At 33.2% G+C, this 26,296-nt stretch overlaps 1 protein-coding gene across 1 annotated transcript in view; it reads right to left on the bottom strand.

The window, feature by feature from the left end:
• LOC308643470 (uncharacterized protein) overlaps positions 1–26,296 on the bottom strand; it is a gene marked incomplete at its 5' end in the record, with an annotated part of 203,435 nt that overhangs the window by 142,267 nt on the left and 34,872 nt on the right. Inside the window, one exon of the mRNA XM_081283307.1 lies at positions 19,631–19,731. Within this exon, the coding sequence (XP_081139433.1) occupies positions 19,631–19,731 (101 nt within the window). The remainder of the gene's footprint in view (positions 1–19,630; positions 19,732–26,296) is intronic.

The raw sequence follows: 26,296 nt of genomic DNA, 5'->3' as shown, positions 1-26,296 counted from the left end.
TATTCTATATATGTCAATTAAGTCTAGGTTATTAATTGTGTTATTGAGTTCTATAGTTTCCTTATTCAACTTTTGTTTGGAAGATCTGTCCAGTGGTGAGAGAGGTGTGTTGAAGTCTCCCATGATTATTGTATGTTGGTCTATTAGACTCTTGAACTTGAGAAGAGTTTGTTTGATGAACATAGCTGCACCATTGTTTGGGGCATATATATTTAAGATTGTTATGTCTTGTTGGTGTATGGTTCCCTTGAGCAGTATGTAGTGTCCCTCTTTATCCCTTTTGATTAACTTTGGCTTGAAATCTATTTTATTTGATATGAGTATGGACACTCCTGCTTGTTTCCAAAGTCCATAGGAGTGATATGATTTTTCCCAACCTTTCACCTTCAGTCTATGTATGTCTTTTCCTATCAATTGCGTCTCCTGTAGGCAGCATATTGTTGGGTCTTGTTTTGTGATCCATTCTACTATCCTGTTTCTCTTAATTGGTGAGTTTAAGCCATTAATATTTAGGGTTATTATTGAGATATGGGTTGTTCTTCCAGCCATATTTGTTTATTTATGTTACTAAACATGGTTTGTTTTCCTCTTTGATTATTTTCCCCCCTTTACTGTACTACCTCCCACTGTTGGTTTTCATTGTTGTTTTCCATTTCCTCTTCCTGTAATGTTTTGCCAAGGATATTTTGAAGAGATGGTTTTCTAGCTGCAAATTCTTTCAACTTTTGTTTATCGTGGAAGGTTTTAATTTCATCTTCCATCCAGAAGCTTAATTTCGCTGGATACACAATTCTTGGTTGGAACCCATTTTCTTTCAGTGTTTGAAATATGTTATTCCAGGATCTTCTAGCTTTCAGAGTCTGTGTTGAAAGATCAGCTGTTATCCTGATTGGTTTACCCCTAAATGTAATCTGCTTCCTTTCTCTTGTAGCTTTTAAAATTCTCTCCTTATTCTGTATGTTGGGCATCTTTATTATAATGTGTCTAGGTGTGGATCTCTTATGATTTTGCACTTTCAGCGTCCTGTAGGCTTCTAGGATTCGGGATTCTGTCTCATTCTTCAAGTCTGGGAAGTTTTCTCATATTATTTCATTGAATAGATTGCTCATTCCTTTGGTTTGGACCTCTATACCTTCCTGTATCCCAATGACTCTCAAGTTTGGTCTCTTTATGTTGTCCCATATTTCTTGGATGTTCTGCTCATGGTTTCTTAACAGTCTTGCTGAGCTGTCTATGTTCTTTCAAGTTGAAATACTTTGTCTTCATTGTCTGATGTTCTATCTTCTAAGTGTTCTACTCTGCTGCTAGTATTCTCAATTGAGTTTTTAAGTTGGTTTATTGCTTCCTGCATTTCTAGGATTTCTGTTTGTTTTTTATAACCTCTATCTCCCTGTATAGTTGATCTTTTGCTTCTTGGATTTGTTTATGTAATTCATTGTCGAAGTGATCTTTCATTGTCTGATTTTGCTGTCTAATGTCTTCCTGGAGACTCCAGATCATCTGAAGCATGTATATCCTGAATTCTTTATCTGACATTACATCTGCTGCAGATATTACCTCTTCTAATGTTGAGTTGACCTGCATTGCTTGTGGTCCTTTCTTTCCTTGTCTTTTCATACTATTCGCTCTGCCCCTCCCCTAACCAGGGCGATGTGTCTACCATGCTGGCGGGCCACTGGGCCTGTTCTGCCAGTGGGTCGCAGGTCCGCCTACCTTGTAGGTGCGTGGGGCCGCTCTGCCCATCCGCAGGCCACTGGGTCTGTTCTGCAGGTGGTTCGCAGGTCCGCCTACCTTGCAGGTGTGTGGGGCCACTCTGCCCCTCTGCGGGTTTCTAGGCCTGTTCTGCCAGTGGGTCGCAGGTCTGCCTACCTTGTAGGCATGCGGCGGCTCTGCCCCTCCCCCAACCGGGGCTATGTGTCTACCAGACTGGCGGGCCGCTGGTCCTGCTCTGCTCATTTTTTTAAATAGGGTTTTTTTATATTCTTGCATTGGAGTTGAGTTCCCATATATTTTGAGTGTTCAACATTTATTAGATTTATGCTTTGCAAATATTTTCCCAATGCATAAGTTGTTTTTTTTTTTTATTTTGTTCATCATTTCTTTCCTATGCAGAAACTTCAAAAATATTTTATTCCCATATTAATAGTTGTATAATTCACAAGCAAAATATGAAATAAACCTAGTGGTCCATCAGTGGATGAAAAAAAAAATATATATATATATATATATATTCATCCACTGATATATATATCTCAGACATACACAGTGGAATACGTTGTAACTTGTAATCTGGGAACACTATGTTACTGTGTGAACTCACTATATGTGAATTCTAAAAACTGTGAACTTGTGTACACAGAATAGAATGACAAAATGGTTGTTGTTAGGGACTGGGGAAATAGAGAAATTGGGGCGATGCTGATAAAAGGGTGCAAAGTTTTATTGAGTCAGGAGAAATATTCATAGTGTTCTTTTGTGTAGTTGATAGTATATATTATTTTGACTCTAATAATAATTTACCTTATACTTGAAAGTTATTCAGAGAATAAATGTTAAGTATTCTTACCATAAAAAAGTGGTATGTGAAGTGATTGCTACTTGGCTTGATATAGTTAATCATTTTATAATGTATGTATATATCTAAACATTGCACTTTAAACATAATTAAAAATAAAAGTAAATAATTAATTAAAAATAAAATTAATAAAAATAAACAATTAAAATAAAAGTAATAATTAGTTAAAAATAAAGGTAAAAAATGGAGTGGAGCTGGGTGCAGTGGAGCATGCCTGTAATCCCAGTGGCTCATAAGGCTGAGACAGGATAATTGTGAGTTCAAAGCCAGCCACAGCAAGGGTGAGGCACTTAGCAACTCAGTGAGACCCTGTCTCTAATAAAATACAAAATAGGGCTGGGGATTTGGCTCAGTGGTTGAGTGGCCCCAAGTTCAATTCCCAGTAGCCTGCCCCCCAAAATGGAGTAGAAACAATTCAATTAAAAATATCAAATTAAAGTTACATATTATGGGGCTGAGTTTGTGGTACAGTGGTAGAGCACTTGCTTAGCATTGTTGAGAGCCACAGCCAAAGGGGCGCCAGCAAAATTCCAGCTGCCAGCAAACTTCCAGACTGCCAGCTGATGACTGGTTCACAGCGGCCCCAGCAACATCTAGCTGATTGGCTCCTCTGCGGTGATGTTCATTGGGCTGTTTCCCTGCCCTTCAGACTGCCAGCTGATGATTGGCTCACAGCGGCCCCAGCAACATCTAGCTGATTGGCTCCTCCACGGAGCTGCTCATTGGGGGACTTCTTTGGCTCCGCCCACGCAACCCAGCCAATCGGCCTCAAGAGCAGGAGGATTGTGGGAGGTGGAGAGGTTTGTGTGGAGGTGAGAGGCTTGTGGGAAGCCAGTGGTGGCAGTTGGGCTCTGAGGGTTTTTTCCTGAGGAGCTGTTTTGTTTGTGTGAGGCCCTGTGCTCAATTCTCAGCATCAGATATAAATAAAGTAATTAAATAAATTAAATATATATATATATATATATATATATATATATATATATATATATAATGTTACCATATTTTCAGAAAGAAAGCAAATTTCATTTCATATAGCTGCTTTTAGAAATTCACATTATTGTCATTAAAATGTAAATTTCATAAGCTTTTCATTTAAAAATTCTAATTTAATTAAGTACTTTATGGTATTTTTTACTCTTTAGGGGACAATACCTGAATGTGTGAGACTTCTAGATCTTATCTATAACAAATTAGGGTTTTATTGTATAAGGACATTGAATAACCCTGAATATTTCTGATTCTTCTCTTTGAAAAATGAATTCCTAAAAATGACCAAAAAAGCTATATTTTCATTCCTTCTTATTATATAATTATTTAACTAACAAACACAAATTGTGTGTAGGTCTTCATGTACGACATGTTTTATAATATGTACACCTTATGTAATGACCTAAGTTAGTTAACATATATATTATCCAGAAACAGATTTTTTTTGTGGGTAGAGTGTTGTATTTTTCTCATCAATTTAAAGTATAGAAAAGTTAGTGCAGGACGAAAAGTTAGCACATGACTGCAGTCCTGGCTACTTGGGAGGATGAACTAGGAGGATTGAAAGTTGGAGGCCAGCCTCAGTAGCTTAGTGAGACCCTGTCTCAAAAGAAACTGATGAAAAGGGCTGGAGGGGTAGTTTATTGCTAAAGCACTCCTGATTTCAATCTCTTGTGCCACTAAATAAGTGAATAAACACATAAATAAGTAAAATATGAAGGAAAGCTAGATTATATAGTATGCTACAGCTTGGATGTATAATAGTCTCCAAAGGCCCAGTCTTAACTTTTTAGTCCTTAGATTGGCACTAATGGAAGTCAGTAGAAACCTGTATGAGGCTTGGCCTAATGGGATGTTTTACCTTGTTCTCAGTGGTGTCTATGGAATGAAGGTCTCTATCTTTCTTTCTTTCATTATTGGTCAGGAGGTGACCATGTTTCCTTCACCAGGCACTCTCTATATGATATAGTGCCTTGCCACAGACCGAAAAGCAACAGGGTCAAAAGACCATGCATTAAATCCTCCCAAATTTGAGTCATATAACCCTTCTCCCTTTTTAAGTTGACTATATCAGGTATTTTGTTATAGTAGCATATACAAACACAAAGCTGACAAACACACAGTTCAACCAAAGACTTTATTAGTCAAGAGTTGTTTGATAAGTTTCCTTATTACATGTCAGCCAAATATAGCACATGGGATAAACCTGGCCAGATGCATTTTTATGTTTGGCATGTGAGATAAGAGTGATTTTCACATTTTCAAATGGTTGCATAACAACAAAAGTTTGTGGTGTCTTGCCTTTTACAAAAAATTTTGTTAAAATTCTCTAGCTCATTGTGTAGCACTGTTGTCTTCTGGTATCAATATACCTTCCCTATGCCTTGCATTTATGATTTATTTCACCTGGGAAGAGTATAGTGAATGTCAAGCTTTCTGTACTTTCAAAATTCATAACATAAAAATTACTCACATTAGCATCAGAATATAAAGATTCCAGCCGGGCATAATGCTGCATGCTGTTAATCCCAGCAAGTTGGAAGGTTGAGGCAAGAGGGTCACAAATTCAAGGCCAGCTTTGGAAAATTAGTGAGACCTTGTCTCATATTAAAAAATGAAAAGAGTTGGGGATGCTGCTCAGTGCGGAGTGGCCCTGGATTCAATACTCAGTACTACCAATAAAAAAAAAAAAGGAAAAAAAAAAAAGAATCCAATGTAGGAGTAATCATAGTGATCCATTTAACCATCTATTTGAAAACATCCAAGTAGTATAATCATTCAGGAAAATTGTTAATATTTACTAACTTATAACAACTAAACTTTTACTAAAAAAAAATCCACTCTTGGGCATATACCTAAATTTTTATAAAAGTCTGTTTCCAATAAAAGATATACATAAAATGTTCATAGAAACATTTTAACAAGGGCCAAAAGTTATAATAACTGTGTTAGTCAACAGTAGAATAGAGGAAAATATTTCATGTTAATGTAATATAATACTACATATGAAAACTATGCAATACCATAGTGAATAACAGAATTAAGTATAATATTATCTTATGATACTATTTATATGAAGTTGTGAATGGATAAAACCAATCTATTACAGAAGAATCCTAAACAGTGGTTACAAACAGGGGAGTTTGACTAGGAAAAGTACTAAAGATATTAAATTTGTTGATTTAGTTAATGTTTTCACACATACCACATGTCTATCATTAACTCTACTTCTCCGTCTCTATAAACACATATGTGTATGTGCATATATGTATGTAATATTCATTAATCGTCGTGTACTTGACTCTTTGTATGTTGCCTCACAATTTGAAAATGAAGGAAATTCAGATGACACAAGATAACTGAGAAGACTTCCCCCAAAGTATATTTTTTCTTCCCTAAAACTATGCTTCAACATTGATTCGTTTTGTTTCATATCCTTTTACAGAAGTAACACTGTGGAGAGACAGTAACTCTTGTCATTGGGCAAGTTTGGGAACACACACTGTAAAAAGTGAATTTAAGTGTAGTGCTCCCATGGGGAAAGGATTTAATAGATGAGTTACTGAATGAATTTTATAGCCTTTTCATCTTCTGAAACCATGCAATAATTTTGGCCTTGAGACTAAACTATAAACACAAGCATATTTTGCAAAATATTTTCAATAGCAATTTGAAGAACTATCTCAAGTTTGTTTTGTCCTTGTTGTTGTTCTGAGTTATCTTTAATTTGAATTTTCCTAGCTATAAGCATAAAACATATTCAGCATTATTTCTAATCAACAAATTTCTCAGAAAACAGAAGGAATGGCAAAATAAGGTACAAAATATGTCAATTCAAACTGAACACATTTCTGACCAAGTGTTTTTCTGTCCCAAGTGTTATTCCTTTCTTCCCAAGGGATTCCTTATGCAACAAGGTTTTTGTGTGTAAACGAATTCAGATATTTTTCTTAGACACCATTTTTACTGACATTTAACCTATAATGTTTTCCTTAAGGAGAAGAGGGGATACAACCTGTGCTTGGCTTTCTGGAACACTTTATGCCCTAAACTAATTTAATGGATTGACTCTGAGTAGTTTAAATGAGATCAAATCTTAATGATGGTTTGTTTTTTACTAAATAAAATGGTATGAAGCGCATGCTTATTTTTTAAAGCAACAAAGAAAACAATACAGTACATGTTCATTTCTACTGAATTCCTCTTGTGAATTAAGAATTCAACAATTAGGCTACTGTATTAGAGACAATTGTTAACTTGCCAGTCTTAAACTACTCTCAGGACAGGAACAGGTCTTATTGTCAAAACAAATATTTTGCAGAAAACATCCTAGTGTATATTATTGTGATACTACTTTAGTACTTCTTTATTTATCTTTATTTTATAAATAAAATCCATTCTATTTGTCTGAGAGCTCATAATGGAGAAGAATGTTTTAATTTCTTCTTTCTTTTTTTTTAATTCAGTTTTTTTTTCTGCCAGAGGCAGAGAAGTTTCTAGAGAAAAGCATTAAATCATGCTGCTAGCTCTGTCCATTATTTTATACACTACAGGATGTAACTGAAAATACCTTCAAATAGAAATTTATACAGAAGCATTAAATAACTTCAAACTCAATGTGTTTCTTCAAGGGTGAACTAAGTGTTCATATGCTGGTTGTACTTAATAGTCAAGCACAGGCACACTAAAAATCTTTAAAGAGTAGGAAAGCAATGAGAACTACAATTTGAATACCTGGAAGTTGTAGTAATGACAAAACATTTCTATTGTATATTTTTTCTTTTTCCTCATTGTTGCATTGATCAAAATTCTTTCAATAGCTAAAACTGAGCAATGGAAATATATGACTAATAGACCTGCATGGCAAATGGAAAACAAGACAGAGGGGCCTTAACAGAGCATATAAAATGCAACATTATGTAGTTTTCAATCTATTGCACATAGCCAGTAGCATATGTACCAAATTAAAATTAACAGGCTGATCTTCCAGCCTGGTGAACATTCAGTTTCTGTTAATGATTCCCTAATGGACAGCTTCAATGCATGATGGGTTATATTTTCACATGTTATTTTACTCAAAATTACTTTTATTTATTTATTTATTTATTTATTTATTTATTTATTGGCCTGGTCCAGTTTACATAAGAAATGAAAATGTTTAACACAGATAATTTTAGAGGAAAGGACAACTATTTTTTCAAAGTCACTTGAATATATATCACTGCAAACTAGAATCCTGCCTATTCACTGAATTGTCACGTGTGAAATGTAATCACCTTCTGAGTGCATACTTCAATGAAAATGATAAAAAGTTTCTAAGATGAGGCTGGCACTTAATAAATTCCATAATCCTATTTTCAGGGTAAAAGCAGTGCAAATCTACGTTCTCAAAGTAAATGCTCCTAGAAACATGTACAATAGCAGTTAAGAGTAGTTTATGGTGTCTCTTGATGGTACACGAGATTTTAAAGGCAACTCCTGTTGGCAGGTGAGAACATTCTGATGGTGGCTTTAGGGGAAGGACTTTGACTCCCTGCCTAAATAGCAATGTGGGTTATTAATAATACGATTTTCTTTAAAGGTCAATTTGAGAGTCTGAAAGTGAGATTCCAATCAATTTTCTATTTTCAGCCTTTAACTGCTGAAGTGATAGCTTCTCTCTGAACACAATGGAATGAAGCTGATTGGGAGAATTAGATCTGTTGATAATTACCTAAGACTTACTAATGTACATCGTTTAGTTTCTATTCATAGATCATGCTTTTCATTTGGCCTTTGTTAGATCAAGTAAAACTGAAATTAACATAATAAATTCAGATATTTGTTGAGCAACACTCTGAGTATTTATAAATATTGGAAAACTTCTAATCATGAGTATTTATTAATAGATTTTCAAATGAACACAGAGAAAATGTTATCATGGTAGAATGTTCCATATGGTTAGATTTGTTTATAAATACATGTATAAAAGAAATGATTAATATTTGGAATTTATTATAGAATAAACATTGAACTTTGATTTTCTAAGATGTTTTTGAAATACTTAAAATTGGATTTCCAGTGCTTTTCTGGTATGAAATTTATACTATTCAGAATTCACAGTAATTTTATTCAGACTGTGTTGTTCATAAAATAGTAACTAATAAAGTAAGACATTCATAAAAGTGTCATATCCCTATTCAATCTATGAAGGATAATAGATTAATCTCAGGATTTAGCATAATTTTGGGCGGCACAAAAAGCCCTAAAAATATTCCAAATGATTTTCTGTTCAGTATACCAAAAACAAATGAATCTTCATTATTGAACACTTTACTAATAATGGCTATTTGCAACATGTTATTCAGAGAAATAGGAAACTTTTTCTTCAATGAATTGACTTGTATTGCTTTTAGAATCTGTAAAATTTTGTTTTACATAAGGGACAAATGACAGGACTAAAATCCTATGCTTCTGTGCATTTTAAATAAGTAATATTTAGCATTCTTCTCTTATCCTATAAAGAAAAATAGAACAAGTAGAATATGTAGCACTTCTTAGTAATAATAAAAAAGTACCTTTATTTTTATACATAAATTACAAATTTGTTGTCATAAATAAAAGTAAACTTTAATATCTATATTGAATATCCAGCTAGAATCATAGCCAGTATGTTCTAGCCACCAATTCTAAATCATTACAATACCTGCATATTGGTCTTAAGTTCTGGTCTTTATTTGTATACACAATATTCATATTTAAACTTCAGCTAGATCTTTTCCTTTCTCCAGAATTGCATTTTTCTGGAATGTTGTCTGATCGCCAGGTACTATGGTGAGTTATTCCAGCATCAAGTGTAATATGGATACTAGAGTTAATCCTGAACAGAATACAACAGCCTGGTTTGCTTAACTGTCCAAACTAGACACCATATAGCAGCAACTTTATATTTAATTTGGTGGTCTTACTTTTAACTTAAGGTTTACTAAATTGGAAAACTGTTTTTTTAAGAGTGTCCCACATTCAGAAATAATAAATACATTGGACAGTTAACCATACAAGAATATTGTCTTTTATGTAATTGGATTCAATTTCTTCATCACTGAAGATCTAGCAAATACAAATTATCAAATAATATTACTACTAAAATAATAAGAATTCCAACATAAAAGTGTTCACTATGTACCAATAACCGTTCCTAATCCAGTTAACTCTTTTAATAAACAGAGTAATCCTATAATTTGTATATTAATATTCTCATTTCTCAAAAAAGGAAAATTACATATTGGGATGCCAATTACCCTGAACCATGCCACTGTTAAGTGGGATAGCTTGGATAAGAAACTTAACTGTCTGATTGTGTGGGCCTTGTTTTATTCTCCACATGGTTGTACCTTCTGTTTACTCTTTATTCCAATGTATGTGGTTTCATTAGTAACCCTGCCACAGACAAGGAAACTAAGTTTCAGGGAAATAAAGTAACTATTCCAAAGTAAGCACCTAACAAATGCAGAGTTGAGATAATGTACATGTGTTTCCAAATTCCATCTTATTTCTCTACTATGCTAGATTTTGTTAAGTACATCTTCTTATAAATGTGCATTTTAAGATTCATTTATTTTAAATGTTTCTTAACAGTAACAATTTCTTGATATCATTTCTGTGATACTGTTCCTTAATGAAAGCTACATATACAGTTTTTTTTCTTTTGGTCTTATGATGATTAGGGTAATTCATTAAAAACTGGCTTTGGGAATTTAAAAAATATATTTTATAAAAACCCAAACTATTAATTATGTATATTTGTGTATTTGTAATATCAAAATATTATGAAGTCAAATATTCCTGGCTTCACTCCTTTGTTAGGTACTTTTAACTAAGGAAAAATAAAATTCTTATGAATGTTTTAAAATCTTGGAGGGTTTTCTAGACTCAATTTGTATTAGGTGGAATTTTCTAAGAGATAGTACATGTAAAATTAGAAACATATGTTTGCTTTGATTTTGTGTCACTTTGTTTTCAAAGATAAAACTCTTTTACCTCTGGAATTAATTGCTCTCGGTGTAGCAACTAATGTATGTTAAATAATAAATGTCCTCTGAGAATGTGCTCCTGGAAAAGGAATGCAGACTCATCTGAATTTCACACTGCTTTTAAGGTATTCTTGCTAAAACTAAGTATTACATTTTGTTTTAATTGAAATTCTTCTCTGCTCCCAAGTCATGTATGTGTACATCTATATGTATTATGTATTTTAGTGCATAGATATTCATATATATGACATGTATGAAATTCTGTTATATTGATTTAGTGATTTTTTTTATACTAGGGATTGATGCAATGACACTTAACCAGCGAGCCACATCCCAAGCCCTTTTTCATTTTTTATCTTAAGGCAGGATATCTCTAAATTGTTTAGGGCCTTACAAAGTTGCTGAGGCTGGCTTTGAACTTGTGATTCTCCTGCTCAGCCTTCCAAGCCACTGGAATTACAGGCATGCCACCACGCCCAGCTGACTTACTGATTCTTAGACAATTGATCACTGGAAACAAACTCATGTTAAACTTACTTTGTTTTGCATAGTAAATATTGCTTTTGTTTATGATTTTCAGTCACACGAAACTTTAGCAAAATGTCAATTAAAAAAGGGCTTCAGATTCTTTTTAAATAAAAACCGTATGTTCAATTGAACCATCCAGAAAAAAATTTGATCATATGGCCAAATAGATTTTTGAAGGACAAAGCTACATATACCTATATATACCTATAGCTACATCACAACCCCCATAGCCCTCTAAACCCCAGAAAACAATGGAATTTCTCTCTTTCTCTCCCACTTCATTTTCTCTCCCTCACTTCTCTCCCATATCCCCTTTGTCTTCCTTCCATCCTATCCCTCCTCCTTTTATTCTCCTTTTATCAATCCCTACTCTTCTTTCTCCCTTATCTTCTTTCTCCCTCTTTTCATTAAAGAGGCTCCAAAAGCATTAGATTCTTCATAAAATTAGTTCAATAAATGAATAAAATAAAAGTAACAACTTTGGTAGATAGTATCTTTGTAGGTTTACTTTCACTCTGCTAGAATTTGCTTTATTAGAATCTGTGATTCTCATTTTATACAAGATTATTCTTTCTGTCCATGTCAAAGACAGAATTGTGGACTCATCCTTGATTCTACATCTCCTTTAGGTCCTTATCATTTAAGACGTTATGTATTGGGCTTGGGTTATGGCTCAGAGGTAGAGTGGTAGATCCTCAGCACCACATAAAAGCGAATACATAGAATAAAAGTATTGTGTCCAACTACAACTAAAAAATAAACATTTTTTTAAAGTTTTGCATTGCTGATTTTAAATTCTTAATGCTTCTTGGATTTTCCCTCTTCACATGTCTACCTGGTAAAGGCTGCCATACCATCCGTTACCTATATTGTTACAATAAGATACAAATGAATACCTGAGTGAAGGAAAACATTTTTAAGCCATTGCTTCAAGAATCAGACAATGTTAGTTTTTGAAAAACTAAATGATAACATTTTCACATTAATTAAAATCATCAATCAATCTCCATTCTCTACAAGAGAGTTATAACTCAAGGGATAGTACTTCTCAACTGAGGTGGGTATCACTCCTCTGGGATGCTACTGAGAAAGTGGGGTAACTTTTGAATGTCTGAACATCTAGGGGATGATGATGACATCTGATGTTACAATTCAAGTGGATGCACCAACAGTGCATGAATGTTTCAGTTTCTCTATATCCTTGTCAAACTTGTTTTGTCTTAAAAATGACCACCTAATAGTCAGGTGTGGATACCTCCTTGTGGTTTTTATTTATATATTCTTGATAATAGTGATGCTGAGCAACTTTTGGCCATTTGTATATATTGTTTGTACAAGTGTCTGCATTAGTCCTTTGTACATTTATTACTCGGGATTAGTTGATTATTATTTCCTCCTCCTCCTCCTCCTCCTCCTCCTCCTCTTCTTCTTTTGAATTTTAGGTGTTTCTTCCATATTTTATATATCAACTGCTTATCAGATACATGATTCACAAATATTTTTCCCATTCAGGAGATTATCTTTCCATTCCATTGTTTGTTTCCTTTACTGTGCAGGCACTTTTAAGTTTGATGAAGTCCCACTTATTTTAATATGTATATTCTGGGGTACAGCCTCTATAAAAACAGTTCCACAAAAACTCACAATAGAATTACTACTGTATGATACAAAAATCACACCTATTTATTCATCCAAATAAATTGAAATCAGTGTCTCAAAGATATATTTAAACACCCATAACCACAATCAAAATATGTACTAATGCATGAATGGATACATGTGTGAAATATTATAAACACATAGAATGGGGAATTTTTGTCTTATGCTACAACATAGATGATCCTTGAAGACTTTGTTAAGTAAAACAAGTCAGTCATGGTATTGCATAATTCCTCTTCTATGAGGTCTCTAAAATGGCCACTTTCATAGAAGCACAGGTTAGAATGGCAGTAGCCAGAAGATGAGGGACAAAGAATGAAAAACTGCTGCTTAGTATAGTCTCAGCCACACAAGATTAAAAAGTTCTAACCAATTTTATGCAGCATATTTCAAATTGTTAAAAGTTCTGTACATTTAAAAATCCTTGAGAGGGTAAAACTCATGTATTTAAACACAAGCAAACAAAATATAAATGAAGACATAAAGGAACCAAGGATATTAAATATGTGGAAGAAACATATGCATTGTAAAGTTTCTACCCTGAACTGCAATAGTGGCAAACTGGGAAACATTATACAGTGCCAAATGAAATATGGATGCAGATTCTTTAGTATAAAATAAGGAGATGTGATAGGATGAATAAAAACAACAGTTCAATGCTTTACAACCTAGGTTTCTAAGTTTAACACAATATCGAAATGATATTCAAATTTTAATTATTATTATATCTACGTGATTTATAAGAATCTAAAGATGATAAATTGATGAGTATAACTGGCATTATTTTAAAAATGCTCCATTCAAATATAGAAGCGTTTCTGCTCCCTAATTACATGAGATAACTAGAGAATTGGTCATTGAAAAAGTTCAGAAGATCTATTCCAACATTTAAAGAACTGATGCAGTGAATAAGGAAGAGTAAACAATTGGACATTAAAGAAGAGAAGAAAAGAGAGGAAAGAGAGAGAGAGAGGAAGGAGAACTAACCATAACAGTTTGGCAAGGTCAAAAAATGCATGAGTTCTAATTAGATTCATGTAACATTCATGAAACAGATTAAGCTTTCTTGCATGATTTACATGTTTACCTTGGGGAAAAATGTCTATTAAGGTCTTTTGGTTTTTATGCTATTGATTTGTATAAGTTCTTTATGTATTTTGGTTATTAATCCCTTATAAGATGTATGATTTACAAATAATTTGTCCCTGGACTGTAGGCTGCCTTTTCATTTTATTGATTATTATTGATTATTTCCATTGCTGTACAGAAACACTTTAGTTTGATGTAGTTTTACTTGTTTAGTATTGCATTTCTTGTCTGTGATTTTGTTGTCAAATCCAAAAGCTCATTTCTTGACTTATTCATTAGCAAATGCTTTACACAGAATAGATAACCCAGAAGTTTTATTAATTTTATTTTGATTGGTGAACCTAAAGAGGATGATTTCATAACAGAAAAAGCATGTGCATGAAGAAAAAGAATTAAAGTAAAACTTATATGAGGAATTTTGGATAAAAATATTGAAACATAGCATGGAGACTTAAAGAAGGGAGGGAGGATGAAGTAATAGATTTTCACTCTCTAGGGCTTAGATGGAAATTAAAAGCCTTCACTCAATGAGTGTTTATAAAGAATCTACTTGTAAAGGATATACTTGAGACAAGCCCTTTTAGGGCTTGGCATCACAGACATGTTTGCAACAGAGAGGCTCAAACACATACAGAAACATTCATACTTAAGGCTCCACAGGATTGCCTCCTTATTTATCTTTCAAATCCAGAAGGCATCGTGTTCAAAACTGTCTGCTGTAGCTCTATGAATATTATAGCACTTCTGACACTTTAATGTGTTCCCCAGAAATTTCACCTGCCTTGTAGCAACAGTGTTTTCAGGATTGATAGAAAGGAAAAATATATCGTGTTTTTTTATGTGTCCTGTTTTGTCATTTATGGGCCCCCCTATAGTCCTAAAATATATGTTAGATAATTTTAAATTGAGTAACTTATCTCTTAGAGGAAGAGATGGAGGACAAAAAATGTCATATTTTTGGTGACTATAAAGATAAATAGATAATCTTTGGTTCCTGGGTCCATACCTCCTACCCTAATCATTTACTAGAATTATGTTGTATTGCTCAATGAAAAGCTCTGTAAGGCATACCTATTACACACTGTAAATGATACAACATGATCACAATGAAACACCCAATGAATGTTAACTGTTTTATGTCCTGTGTCTAGGGCCTCATGTACAATGATGGCGAAAACAGACTTGGCCCCTGCTGTCATGAAGCTTGCAGTTTCATTGCTCAATAACCTTACAGCAGCAAAATTCACTTCATGAAGATTTACTACATTCCTATGAACAGAGATAATCTGTCTTATTATTTGTAGCTCCCCAAGCGTGCCTCTATTAAAATATTTAATAATCTGAACAGCTATTGATTTATTCATGTCAGTCATTTCTCATAGACTGTGTACTGTCCAATAGTCCCATGTGCACATACTAAGAATATAATACCTGTTATTTGAAATTTTATGAAATTCATCTATTTCACTGTGTAAAATTAACTATAATTTATTTCCAATTCACTTAGGGATCTAAAGTGAGTTTGGATCTCAAAAATACTTTAACCTCGAATATAAACAGGCTCATAAGTTTTCAAGCAATATATTTATAATTTCAAGTTGTCTACTGTATTTCAATTTTATATTTTGGGTTACACGTAGGGAACAGAAAATAAGAATTTAATGGTACATTTATTTTACAATACATTGATCGTGAAGAAGCAAGAGAGCATTGGATTCTAGTGACCATAACATTTAAGGCAGTTGACACTAAAATCTTAAGGAAAGAACTATGTGAGTAATACATATTTAAGTCTGCCATATTTAAAGTGGTATGTTTCACTCATTATGCAGTGACTATCAAACAATATATATTTACCATTGGAGAATGGAATATAATTTCACCCCTTTCAAATAATAACCTTTCTCAGAGATAATGTAGACATATTATTTCATAATTCAGCCCTGGCCTACGGAATTGTATATGAATAAGTATATGTACTGGGGTAAAGGAGAATACATAGTGCAATAAATTTTGGAATAACTTTTTTCTATTGTTCTTATGCAGATTTTTCAGGCCCAGCAGCACATCAAAATAGGAAGATATTCCCATCATGCAAAGATAATAGGTCATTAAATTGTCATTCCTCCCATTTTCTCAGTATTGGCAGAATGGCAGAACCTCCAAAAATGGAGAGCAAAGCAATAGATTGCAACATGCTACACATTATCAAGTGAGATGGTGTCTGTGTCATTCATTAAAACATATAAAGGAAGTGAACAAAATTTGTTCTATTAGGGTTAACTAGTTACCCCTTTCAGCTTATATAAAATGTTGAAGAGGCCAGGAAACTTTTCTTTAAAGAGAATTATTAACATGCTAGATTCTTCTCCTCTAAGGGAGAAGGAAATAATGTCTTGCTTCTCTTCAATTCAGAGATATGTTTCAAGGGAAACATTCACAAAAGCTTGACATGTGAACCCTGGAGCTTGAGGAACAAAGGTTTTCATGTATGAAAAGTTACAACAACCAGAAGCTGTTAGCTAGCTCCATATAACTGAAAGCAGGTAGTGCAAAAAGCAGTGCCTGCACCTGGCCTTCTCATGTGTGGGGAAAGGTTCATGTCTTCAGGAGACTTCCAGCAGAAAAGAAGTTGAACTAGCAGTGACTCATTTTAAAAGTTTCTCATCCAAGATGGTGGGTAGAGGTTTCCCAGTGGAAAAGTGGATGCCTGGAAACAGAGAAGTAAAAGCAAGGATCCCAAGTGGCTATAACAGAGGTCAAAGGGACATTTATTTTCTCCAAAGCAAATACATTTATACATCTTCAGCTGGGGATAACAGATGATTCTCCAAAAAGTGCTCTACAAGTAGAGTACAGGCTGTATTAAGCCAACAAGGATGATTACTTTGCCTTATATGGCCTCCCCAAACCCACCTCCATCCTTCACCCAGACAGGGGAGAAGTCAGAAATAGAAGGAATAAATGAGAGAATGAGTATAATGAGAAGAGAGAAGAGGCCATCTGAAAACTCTTGGTACAATTGCTCAAGAATGTATTATATCAGGGTGGAAAGGAAAGCTTTAAACTGGAAAAGAGATGGAAGTTGTGATAGTATTCTGAATTCTATTTGTATTTGGAATATGAGCATTTGTATGACTTCAAAAGATTGGAAATGTTATGGAAACATTCTGACATTTCATCCAGGGTCAACAAGGGGAATTCAGAGAAGATATACATCATCAGCAGTGGGGAAGATAAATAGGGGAAACTGTGTTTCATCCTACTCAATCCAGATTATTTAAAACACTGATAAACACCCAGGGAGTTCAAATGATCACTTTTCCAGAAAATAACTTCACAATACCTATTGGAATTTAAGTGTTTATTATCACATATATTTTGTTATACATTCCTCAATGTCTTACATAAGGTTTTTAAGACCAAAATAGAAAATAAAATTTAACATTTAATATTTTGGGCTAAAAAGGATAATTTTCAAAGCTACTTTGAAAAAGTCATGAATTCATCTCAAATTACTAAATATTAGTAATTAGCTAGTTTAAAGTTCTTTGATATATTTACTTCATATGCTTAGATATACAAAACTTTAATAATCAAAAAATATTTGTGGATTCCATTCTAAATTATGACACACTCTTTAAAAATATGGCTTTACAATTTTATGATGACATGGGAAAATCACACAATAATCACAATGAATTTTTAAATATGAAATCTTGAAATTAGCTTCAATTAGAGTTCAGTCAGGAAACTGAAACTACACAGTACCTAGAATAAAAAGCCTGCGATGTGAAGCATTATTAAGTGGTAAAACAGAGCAACCAAGAAAAGGAATGTCTGGAAGATTCCTTCTCGGTGGCCACCCAGGACTCATTGAAGAGAGCACAACATTAACTCTGCAAGGCAGAGAAGTTGGATGAAGTGTCACAGGACAAAGCTGGCAAGCAAAGGTGCCCAGTGAGGCATCTGCCAGACTGACAAGGAAGCAGCTGGAACTCGGTGGAATGAGTGCCACTGGCCGCAGCTGACACATGGTAGAAGAAAGAAGGAGACTGGAACATACCAAAATCCAGAAAAGTCCATTTCACCTCCAGTGTCCCAGCGGTGCCATCTACTGACAAAGTTCAACGTCTTGCCAGCTGGCACGGGAGAAATATTCACCAAGTTCATAAAGGCAATGAAAAATGCATTTGGAGCTGAGCAGCAATAAAGCAGAAGTGGCCTGCCAAGTTTCTGACAGCAAATGCATAAAATTTGGAAATATTATGGATGGATGCATAGATAGATATAGATATTGATCAAATATTTTGACATGGGAAACAATAAAAATTACTATATCACCTGATAAATGTTTTATTGTTCTTGGTAGGCTATTGAAAGCATAGGATAGCATGTCATTGCTTTATTTTGACAATTTCAGGAGAAGTGGGACTGTGAGGATTAGAATCACCAGTGTGGTTTTCTATGAAATAAAATGAGTTTTGACTTTAATGAGATACACGTAATTAAAATCCTAAGCTAGTCTAAAATTCTTTCAGAGTGTGTCAACGAGTTCCAAATCTGACTTACTAAGTTAATGAAACTTATTGTTAACTGGCCCACTATTTTATCTGCCAAAATTGCTTTTTTAGAAAAACTAGGTCTGAAAATGGATATTCTTTTGAATACATGCTGTTAAATCCTAAGAGTGACTTTACTTTAGTCAACTAAAATAAACAACTTTGTTTTAGTTAACTGACAAAAACAACTTAGAGGAGGAAAAGTTTACACAGGTCTTACAATGTCAGCTGCTCAGTCTGTGCTCTGCTGACTCCATTGCTCTTGGCCCAAAGGGAAGCAGAACCTCCTAGAGGAAGGGTGTGATGAAGGAAAGCTGCTCAGCTTTTAGCAGCCAGAAAGTAGACAGATAGGAGTTTGAAGAGCAAGAGAGAAATATAAAATCCTTGATAATACACACTTAGTGATGTACTTCCTCCAGCCATATCCCATCTGCCACCCAGTAGTAAATTCAAATTATTAATCCATAAACTGGATTAATTCAGTGATGAAGTTACAGCTTTTATAGTCTATTCATTTCACCTGTGTCATAACCTGCATTGCCCAACATGTAAGCTTTTGAGGCTATTTTAAAGAGCCAAGCTACAACAATCTTAGGATGTGAGGATCTTACCATTGTTTCTTTGTTTACCCATATAATATTGACACAACAGTTCTCATAATGTGGTTCTAGGACCAGCAGTATCACTGTCAATGAGAAAGCATGTGAGATGGCATGTACTCAGGCTCTACCTAAGACTTCTGGAAATGAGAAAATTTGAGCATTTGGGCCACTAGTAATAAATGTCTCTAAATGATCTCTGGATGATTCTGATGTATGTTAATGTTTGAGAACCAATGATACATTTTTCTATTACACATTTGTCTAAAAATTGCTCCAGATTTTTACTCAGTTAATAAATACCTCCTTGGGAAAATCCATTTTAATATGGTTTATTGTGAGGTTCACCTTTGGGTAAACCTTTTGGGTAAAAGTTTGGGGTTGAGTTTCCCATTCATTGCTAATTTTTCCACTGAATGAATGTATTAGAAGTTTAATTGTTACCTAAAAGTTATTAGTTATTTCTACAGTTTAGATCTAGAATACCCCCCAAAGGTGTATGTGTCAAGGGCTTAGTCCCCAGCATGGTACTATTGAGAAGTGGTGAAACCAGTAAGAGGTAGGAGCAGCCCTCCTGATCACTGGGGGACTTCCATCCCAGGGTATTGTAGGACTTACATCTCTTCTTCTCTTTCTATGGCTTGTCCACCATGAAGTGAATGGCTTTTGATCATCATGTGTTTCTGCCATGTTGTTCTACCTTGCCTCAGCTCCAACACCTAAAATTGTAAGAAAACTGAAAAAAAAAACATTATCCATTGATTATCTCAGATAATTGTTACAGTAATTGAAAGCTGACTAACAGTTATTAAGAAAAGAAAAATGAAACCTAGTTGTCAAAAGCTTAAACACTAAACAGATAGACAAAATATAGTTATTCAAAATATACACCAAACATCTTTTATATATACACACATACACATATAAACACTATAATGCACAAATGATTTTGTATACATATATATCTTGTATACATTTATATGATTTGAATCTATGCATCAAACATGTAACTATGTGTATATTATGCATATACACTACATGCATACATTCACATGCATATATGTATTTTGTCCTTCAATGACAGGAGTTTGAACTGTATGAGTGCACTTCTAAAAATACACAGATTTCTTTTTGGATATTGGTAATCATTTAATAAAACTCTCAAATGAACCAAATAGTTGAGAAATACACACATATATATAGTGTATGTCACAATATTTATGAAGCTAATAGCTAATATTATCATTTACTATCATAAAATATAAACAGATATATTATAAAAATTAAAATTTATCAAACTTTATACAAGCACAGACGTTACAAAATTCCATTTGCAATTGAGAGAAATATAAACAAAGTGCAGTATTAAATCATACCTGCATAAATTAAACTGTAATAGTACTCTTCCCCGTGATAGTTGCATAGTCACCTTCTGTTGTTTTGTGGTGATCTCAAGTGCTACAAATATCTGCTTAAAATTCTGTGTGATCCTCATCAACTTCACACAAGCAGGTGTTTTTTAGGTATATGTGTATGACAGTTAAATGTGATCTCTGAGAATTCTCATATATTTGTCATTATATATAATAAGTTGTTCAGAGTCAGAATGTTGTAACTGGTTTCTTAAAATATCCTTAAGCAAAAGAGAAGTACTTTTTGGTCTGCTAGATTTGAAAAAAAGAACAACATCTTTTAGATTTTAATTAAATCTATGGAGATATTTATTTTATCCATTGAGGTTTTGGGATCATAAAAGGAATTCAGACACTAAGGACAGCAAATCAGTTTTCCATGGTGAAACTTCTGATGTAAATAAGAAGCACTAATAGGACTTATTTTGAAGCAGGTATAGGAAGTGCTTGGGTAGTGGTCTTTCTATGGCACAGATTTGGGAAGAACCTATCAAGGACTTAAAGTATTACAGTGTCTAAATTAGTTGCCAAACTTATCTGTGGACGTTTGAAGGCAACATGTAGTCCAAGAAGAATTTGCATGCTAGCTGAATTCATTCCCTCTGTTCTTTTTATCCTTGAACAAGTTTTCATGTCACTATCTCAATTCCAAAATTCCATTATTTTCAAAAGGCCTGCATTTCTGTGTTAGTGTAAAATGTACTTTCTTTAATGACTGTTGCTAGATGTCAAGACAACAAAGGTTCTTTTTCTGAATTAAATTTCACACTATATTGTATTTTGAAGATGAAAACACTGAAGAAGTAATTTTGTCCAGACATTGAGATCATGGTCACCTGCAACAAACATGGAAGCACCTGACAGCTGTTGTTGTCACATGAATTCTGTCTTAAAATTATTCCATATCAGAGGTAGATTTGTATGGAATGTCAGCATTATCAGTGTCTAAAATTTATGATAGTGTTTGTGTGTGTGTCTTTGTTTTCCTGATCATCACCTTCCATTTTAATTTTGTCTTCCTCCCACCCTGTTGCAGGAATTGTAGAATGTATTGCTTATTTCTTACAACTTTCTTGTCTGTTTCCCTAGCATTAAATTTAAAAAAAATATTTCTAGGATATATATATATATATACACACACACACACACACACACACACACACACAAATATATATATATAAATGAAACAAGAAAAACGAACAACTTTTCCTGAAGGCTGATACTATATGCACCTAGTTTCCCCTTCAAGTGATTTACTCTACTATTGTGTATATATATATATATATATATATATATATATATATATATATATATACACACACACACACACACACACACACACACACATACACACACACACACATAAATATATATATATAAATGAAACAAGAAAAACGAACAACTTTTCCTGAAGGCTGATACTATATGCACCTAGTTTCCCCTTCAAGTGATTTACTCTACTATTGTCAAGACAACCTGTGGCTCTTTGAATAGTTTTCATTATTTGATTCAAAAATATGTTAAAAATTAAAAAGAAAATTTAACATGTAAACATGGAAGGAAATAGTTCCAAGAAAAGCAAAGTCAATTTAAAATAGTGCAAAATTAAATTAAAACATTTTAAAAATGTAGATGATTTTAGGTCTTTGTGTGGCATCTATTTCTGGCAGGGAGTTCTGAATTCTTAAAATGGAGTAGGATTTTCTAGAGGGACTATGGCAAGAATGAAGCAAGACTTTTCTTTTGGTCTAGCATATGATCATTTGGGAGAATTTTTATTAAGTATGTTGAGAGAAAATATGTCTTTCTCCATATATTTTAAAAATTAGATCTGCCCTGATAATTATGTGATTTATGTCTTCTATGTTTTAATTTAGTCTTATTTACCTATTGTGTACTGAGAGGGATAAATTTAATCATTTTTAAACTAGTATATTTCTGTTTCTCTTTGCAATTCTCAAAGATTTCACTTCATGAATATTGGTACAGATAATGTGTTTGTGTATGTCTTTACTCTATCACAATTACAAATTGCTAAATACAAGTTAAATGTACATACAAGTATTATGTTTTGTTTAATGCTTCTCAGCCTAAAATCCACCCTTTTTGATATTCAAAAGATTGCCTAATTTTTGGACACATTCACTTTTAAGAATAACACAAAAAAGAACATAGTCAGAAGTCAAATATGCAGCTGGATGGATTTTTGCAAGATGACTACATTCATTTTATTCTCAGACTTATCAAGACAGAAAACACTGCCAGGACTTAAGAAACTTCTCTCTGTGCACCCAACGGGCCATGTCATGGTTTTACTTGGTTGATAGCTTTTAGCTTATATGATATGTGACATGACAAGTCTATAAAATGTCTGAAGAACAGAATTTGTTAGTGGAGGTTTAGGGTCAAGTATTATCAGAACTCTGAATCACTGTCTTATACTTCCTTAACTTACATTTGTCTGCACATTTAACTTGTATTTAGGTCTTGCTCTGTGACAGGCTTTTTAAAAAAATTAAATTTTATATTATTCCTCAATGAGAAATTGAAATAAGACATTATTTTTTCCCACAGGTAAGTTTATAGGAAGTTAAAGTATTTGTCAAAATTTTCTAGCAAACTTCACTTTATTTTTTTTGTTGGTGACAATGAGTTCCAGACTATTCCCAGACTGGATTTGTCTTTCATGAAATCATAAAGACTCTATCTGTACCAGTAAAAATGCCCCAGTTATATTGCCAGGTAAAACTGAGAATAGTATAGTGTACGGCAGAGATTTAAGTCATAAATACTTTATGTCCTACATTTATTAAATGAAGTGCACAAAATTTCTAAAATATAATAAGTCTTTAAATTATTTGTGAAAGACATGATGCTATGGCAGGAATGATTTAAAAGTTTATGGTAGGGCACAGCAAAAAAACTGCATATATTTTAGAGTCACATATTTGATATGAAGGATAGTATTGTTATCATTTGGATATAAGTAATTTATAAGTGAATTAAATGTTTTCAACAACTTTGTTTTTCTTTCTTTCTTTTTGTAATAGAATGGAAGATTTCAAAATAAATTTCCACAACAAAGAAAAAAAACACTATCATATTATGAATCCCAAAATATTTTTGTATTGAACACTGCAGTCTTTGGAATACTCAAGAAAATTAATATGACAGTAATGGAATTAAAAGTATAGGTATAATTTTCCAAAGAAAAGAAGAAAGATCATTTGGAAAAAAAAAAACATATTTTCAGGTAGCTTTCAAAAAATACATGCACCTATAGTTTTAATTGTTTTGAATTTAAAAAGTTCATGTTTATTTAAGCTCTTCAAGATAAGCTATAAAATTGGAGTAAGGTGATAGCAAAGTATGAATTGTGCCCAGAAACAGGTTTTCTTTGTTGGCTGTGTGAGGCAGGTCACACCATCATGGAAATTCATAAATCTCAGAGTCAAGTCTCCTAGCACTCCAGAGGGTATACACTCTGTGATTTTGCTCATGTATTTTTTTCCTTTAAATAATGTCTCCACACTTTTATCAGCTTTAATAAGTTGAACCTTAAATACAAAATCTTTCCTCTCTAAAGTTTCTCCCTAATCTGTCCCATTCAGAAATTATTTCTATTTCTTTTCATCATCCCTTAAAGTTTTAATATTATCTTTTAATGAAAGAAAACCTAAGTTGTTAGATCCACACATTGAATAGCACTGATGTCCCTGGCAACACTTGGCTTTATCTAAATAATGAATGACATATTCATGCAACTACAGTTATTCAATTATATAAGACTTTAACTTCCCTGAGGGCAAAATTAGTTTCTCCAAATCACTTTCCCTGATGCTAACTGACTTGTCTGGAGAAAGAAAGCATTACCTTTTTGTTGATGAAGTAAAGAATAGAGATTTCATAATAGTTAATTGTTTAAAAATAACAAAGACAAACAAAAAAATAAGCAATGAACTTCAATCCCCTGTGGCTTGAAGGAAATATCCAGGATGTGCATATCAGAACTTCACAGAGAAATTTTAGGTGAAAAATTTTTTATGTGAGAAGATGATCTCAATAATTTATCTATTATCTTTATCCTTTAAAACTACATTATTGATTAATTCTTAAAGATTAAATAGGCTTATGAAAACTCAAATTTAAATGGATTTTTCATCTCCATAAAGATATTGTAAAATAAGTTGAAATCCAAAACCCTATACTGTACATGATGGGTTTGTTAAAATATTTTTTTTTCCTGGAGTTTATTATACTTAATGTGCTTGAGTCAGCCAAAACCTTGATAAAAATGTGGATGCTCCAAATTGTACCATTTGATATTTAAAACATTGAGGTGTGGGGGGTGAGTGAAATCAATATTCTTATCAAGACATCAAGCTTATTTTCATACAAAGTGAAGTTTTACAACCATCAATATATACCAGTGTTAATGTGTGTCTGTTGTTTAGTTTAAAGATGCAAAACTCTTAGAGCTGTATAAATGATGAATGAAATTTCAGTAGTTACAGAAAAAAATAAAGTTTGACATTTATAGAAAGAATCTATCTTTAAATCAAGAATGAGAAATAATAATCAAATGCACTTCATAGTATGAGGCTTGTTGAAGCCACAAATGAACAACTTTCAGAATTTTAAATTAATGAAACATATTTTCAAGTTAATGGAAAACAATTTTTATTTTCTTGAATTCACCAGCAACAAAGGTATTGGACAATGTTATACCAGGGTTCATTGAAAATAAAGGAGACATTTGAGTCAAACCATTTGGTTGTCTCAGTGGAGCATTTCAGAGGTAGGCTTTGTTAAAGTTTTATTTCATTATCAGTATAAAGTGAGAAAATCAAAAATGATTTAAAATTGAATTCTTAAAAAAAAATCTAGGATTTAGCTTTATATAAAGTCAAATGATACCAGTGAGTTTCTGTCATTCCCTGTGGATAATGGAGTAAGATTATTAAATTCTACTATTAATTGTGTAGAATATGTCGATAACTATGTAAACTTCCATACTAGAGGTACCAATTTTTAATACAGAGTATGAAAATTTGCACAGAGACAACAGGTATTCAGGCATTTTCCTTGTCTCCCCAATGTTCTAATCACCCAAATTCATTAGCCAAAGCCCATGAGAGTATGTAAATTTTTCACTCCATCATACTAGGGGTGGAAAGCTTTCTTGTGAGGAGAATACAATGCTCTGTTGTTGTGCTGAGTGGCTAATGCAGTAGGCAAGCAGTCATTTGCTCATGTTTAAGATGTCTATATCACTCCATTGAACTTGCCCACTTGGCAATAAGAGTGCTTTATTTGTGAATGGGAAATTTTAATCTAATAGTCACGCTGATAGGCATCACCCCATACTTAGTTCAGGTGGGCAGACTTGGTATTTTATTAGTAAATTGCTATGAATAGATATACTTCCATATCAGGATAGTTCAGGAATATTACATTTTATACTAAGATAAAATAAACTGATTTTACTTGCTTATATGAGGGAGATGGAAAAGAAGAAAAAAACATTGTGTACATAAGTACTAGCAGGATGGGCTCTATTAAAATATCAGATATTATGAATGCAATAAAGTTTGTCTTTTTATGGCATCATAGTGCACAGTGAAGTTTTAAGCACCACTGACTTCTTTAATCATCTGGACAGGGCTGCTAAACTGGAAAATAAAATAATATGGCACCTGGCTGCATTAAGTTTGGTGTGACAAAAGTGAGATACTTATGTTCCACAAGCCTGGAAAGCACTGTAAGTACAGCAAAGTTAAAAGTCCACAAAATCCACAATTTTAATGACAAACAACTCTGGCTATAATAAATACACCCATTCGGTACACTATCTCACTACCACTCAATTTAA

The sequence above is a fragment of the Spermophilus citellus genome, assembly GCF_964194105.1.
Source record: "Spermophilus citellus genome assembly, chromosome: 3".
Taxonomy (NCBI): Eukaryota; Metazoa; Chordata; class Mammalia; order Rodentia; family Sciuridae; genus Spermophilus; species Spermophilus citellus.
The sequence above is the reverse complement of the archived record's forward strand: the minus strand, read 5'-3'. Positions and strand labels throughout refer to the sequence as shown.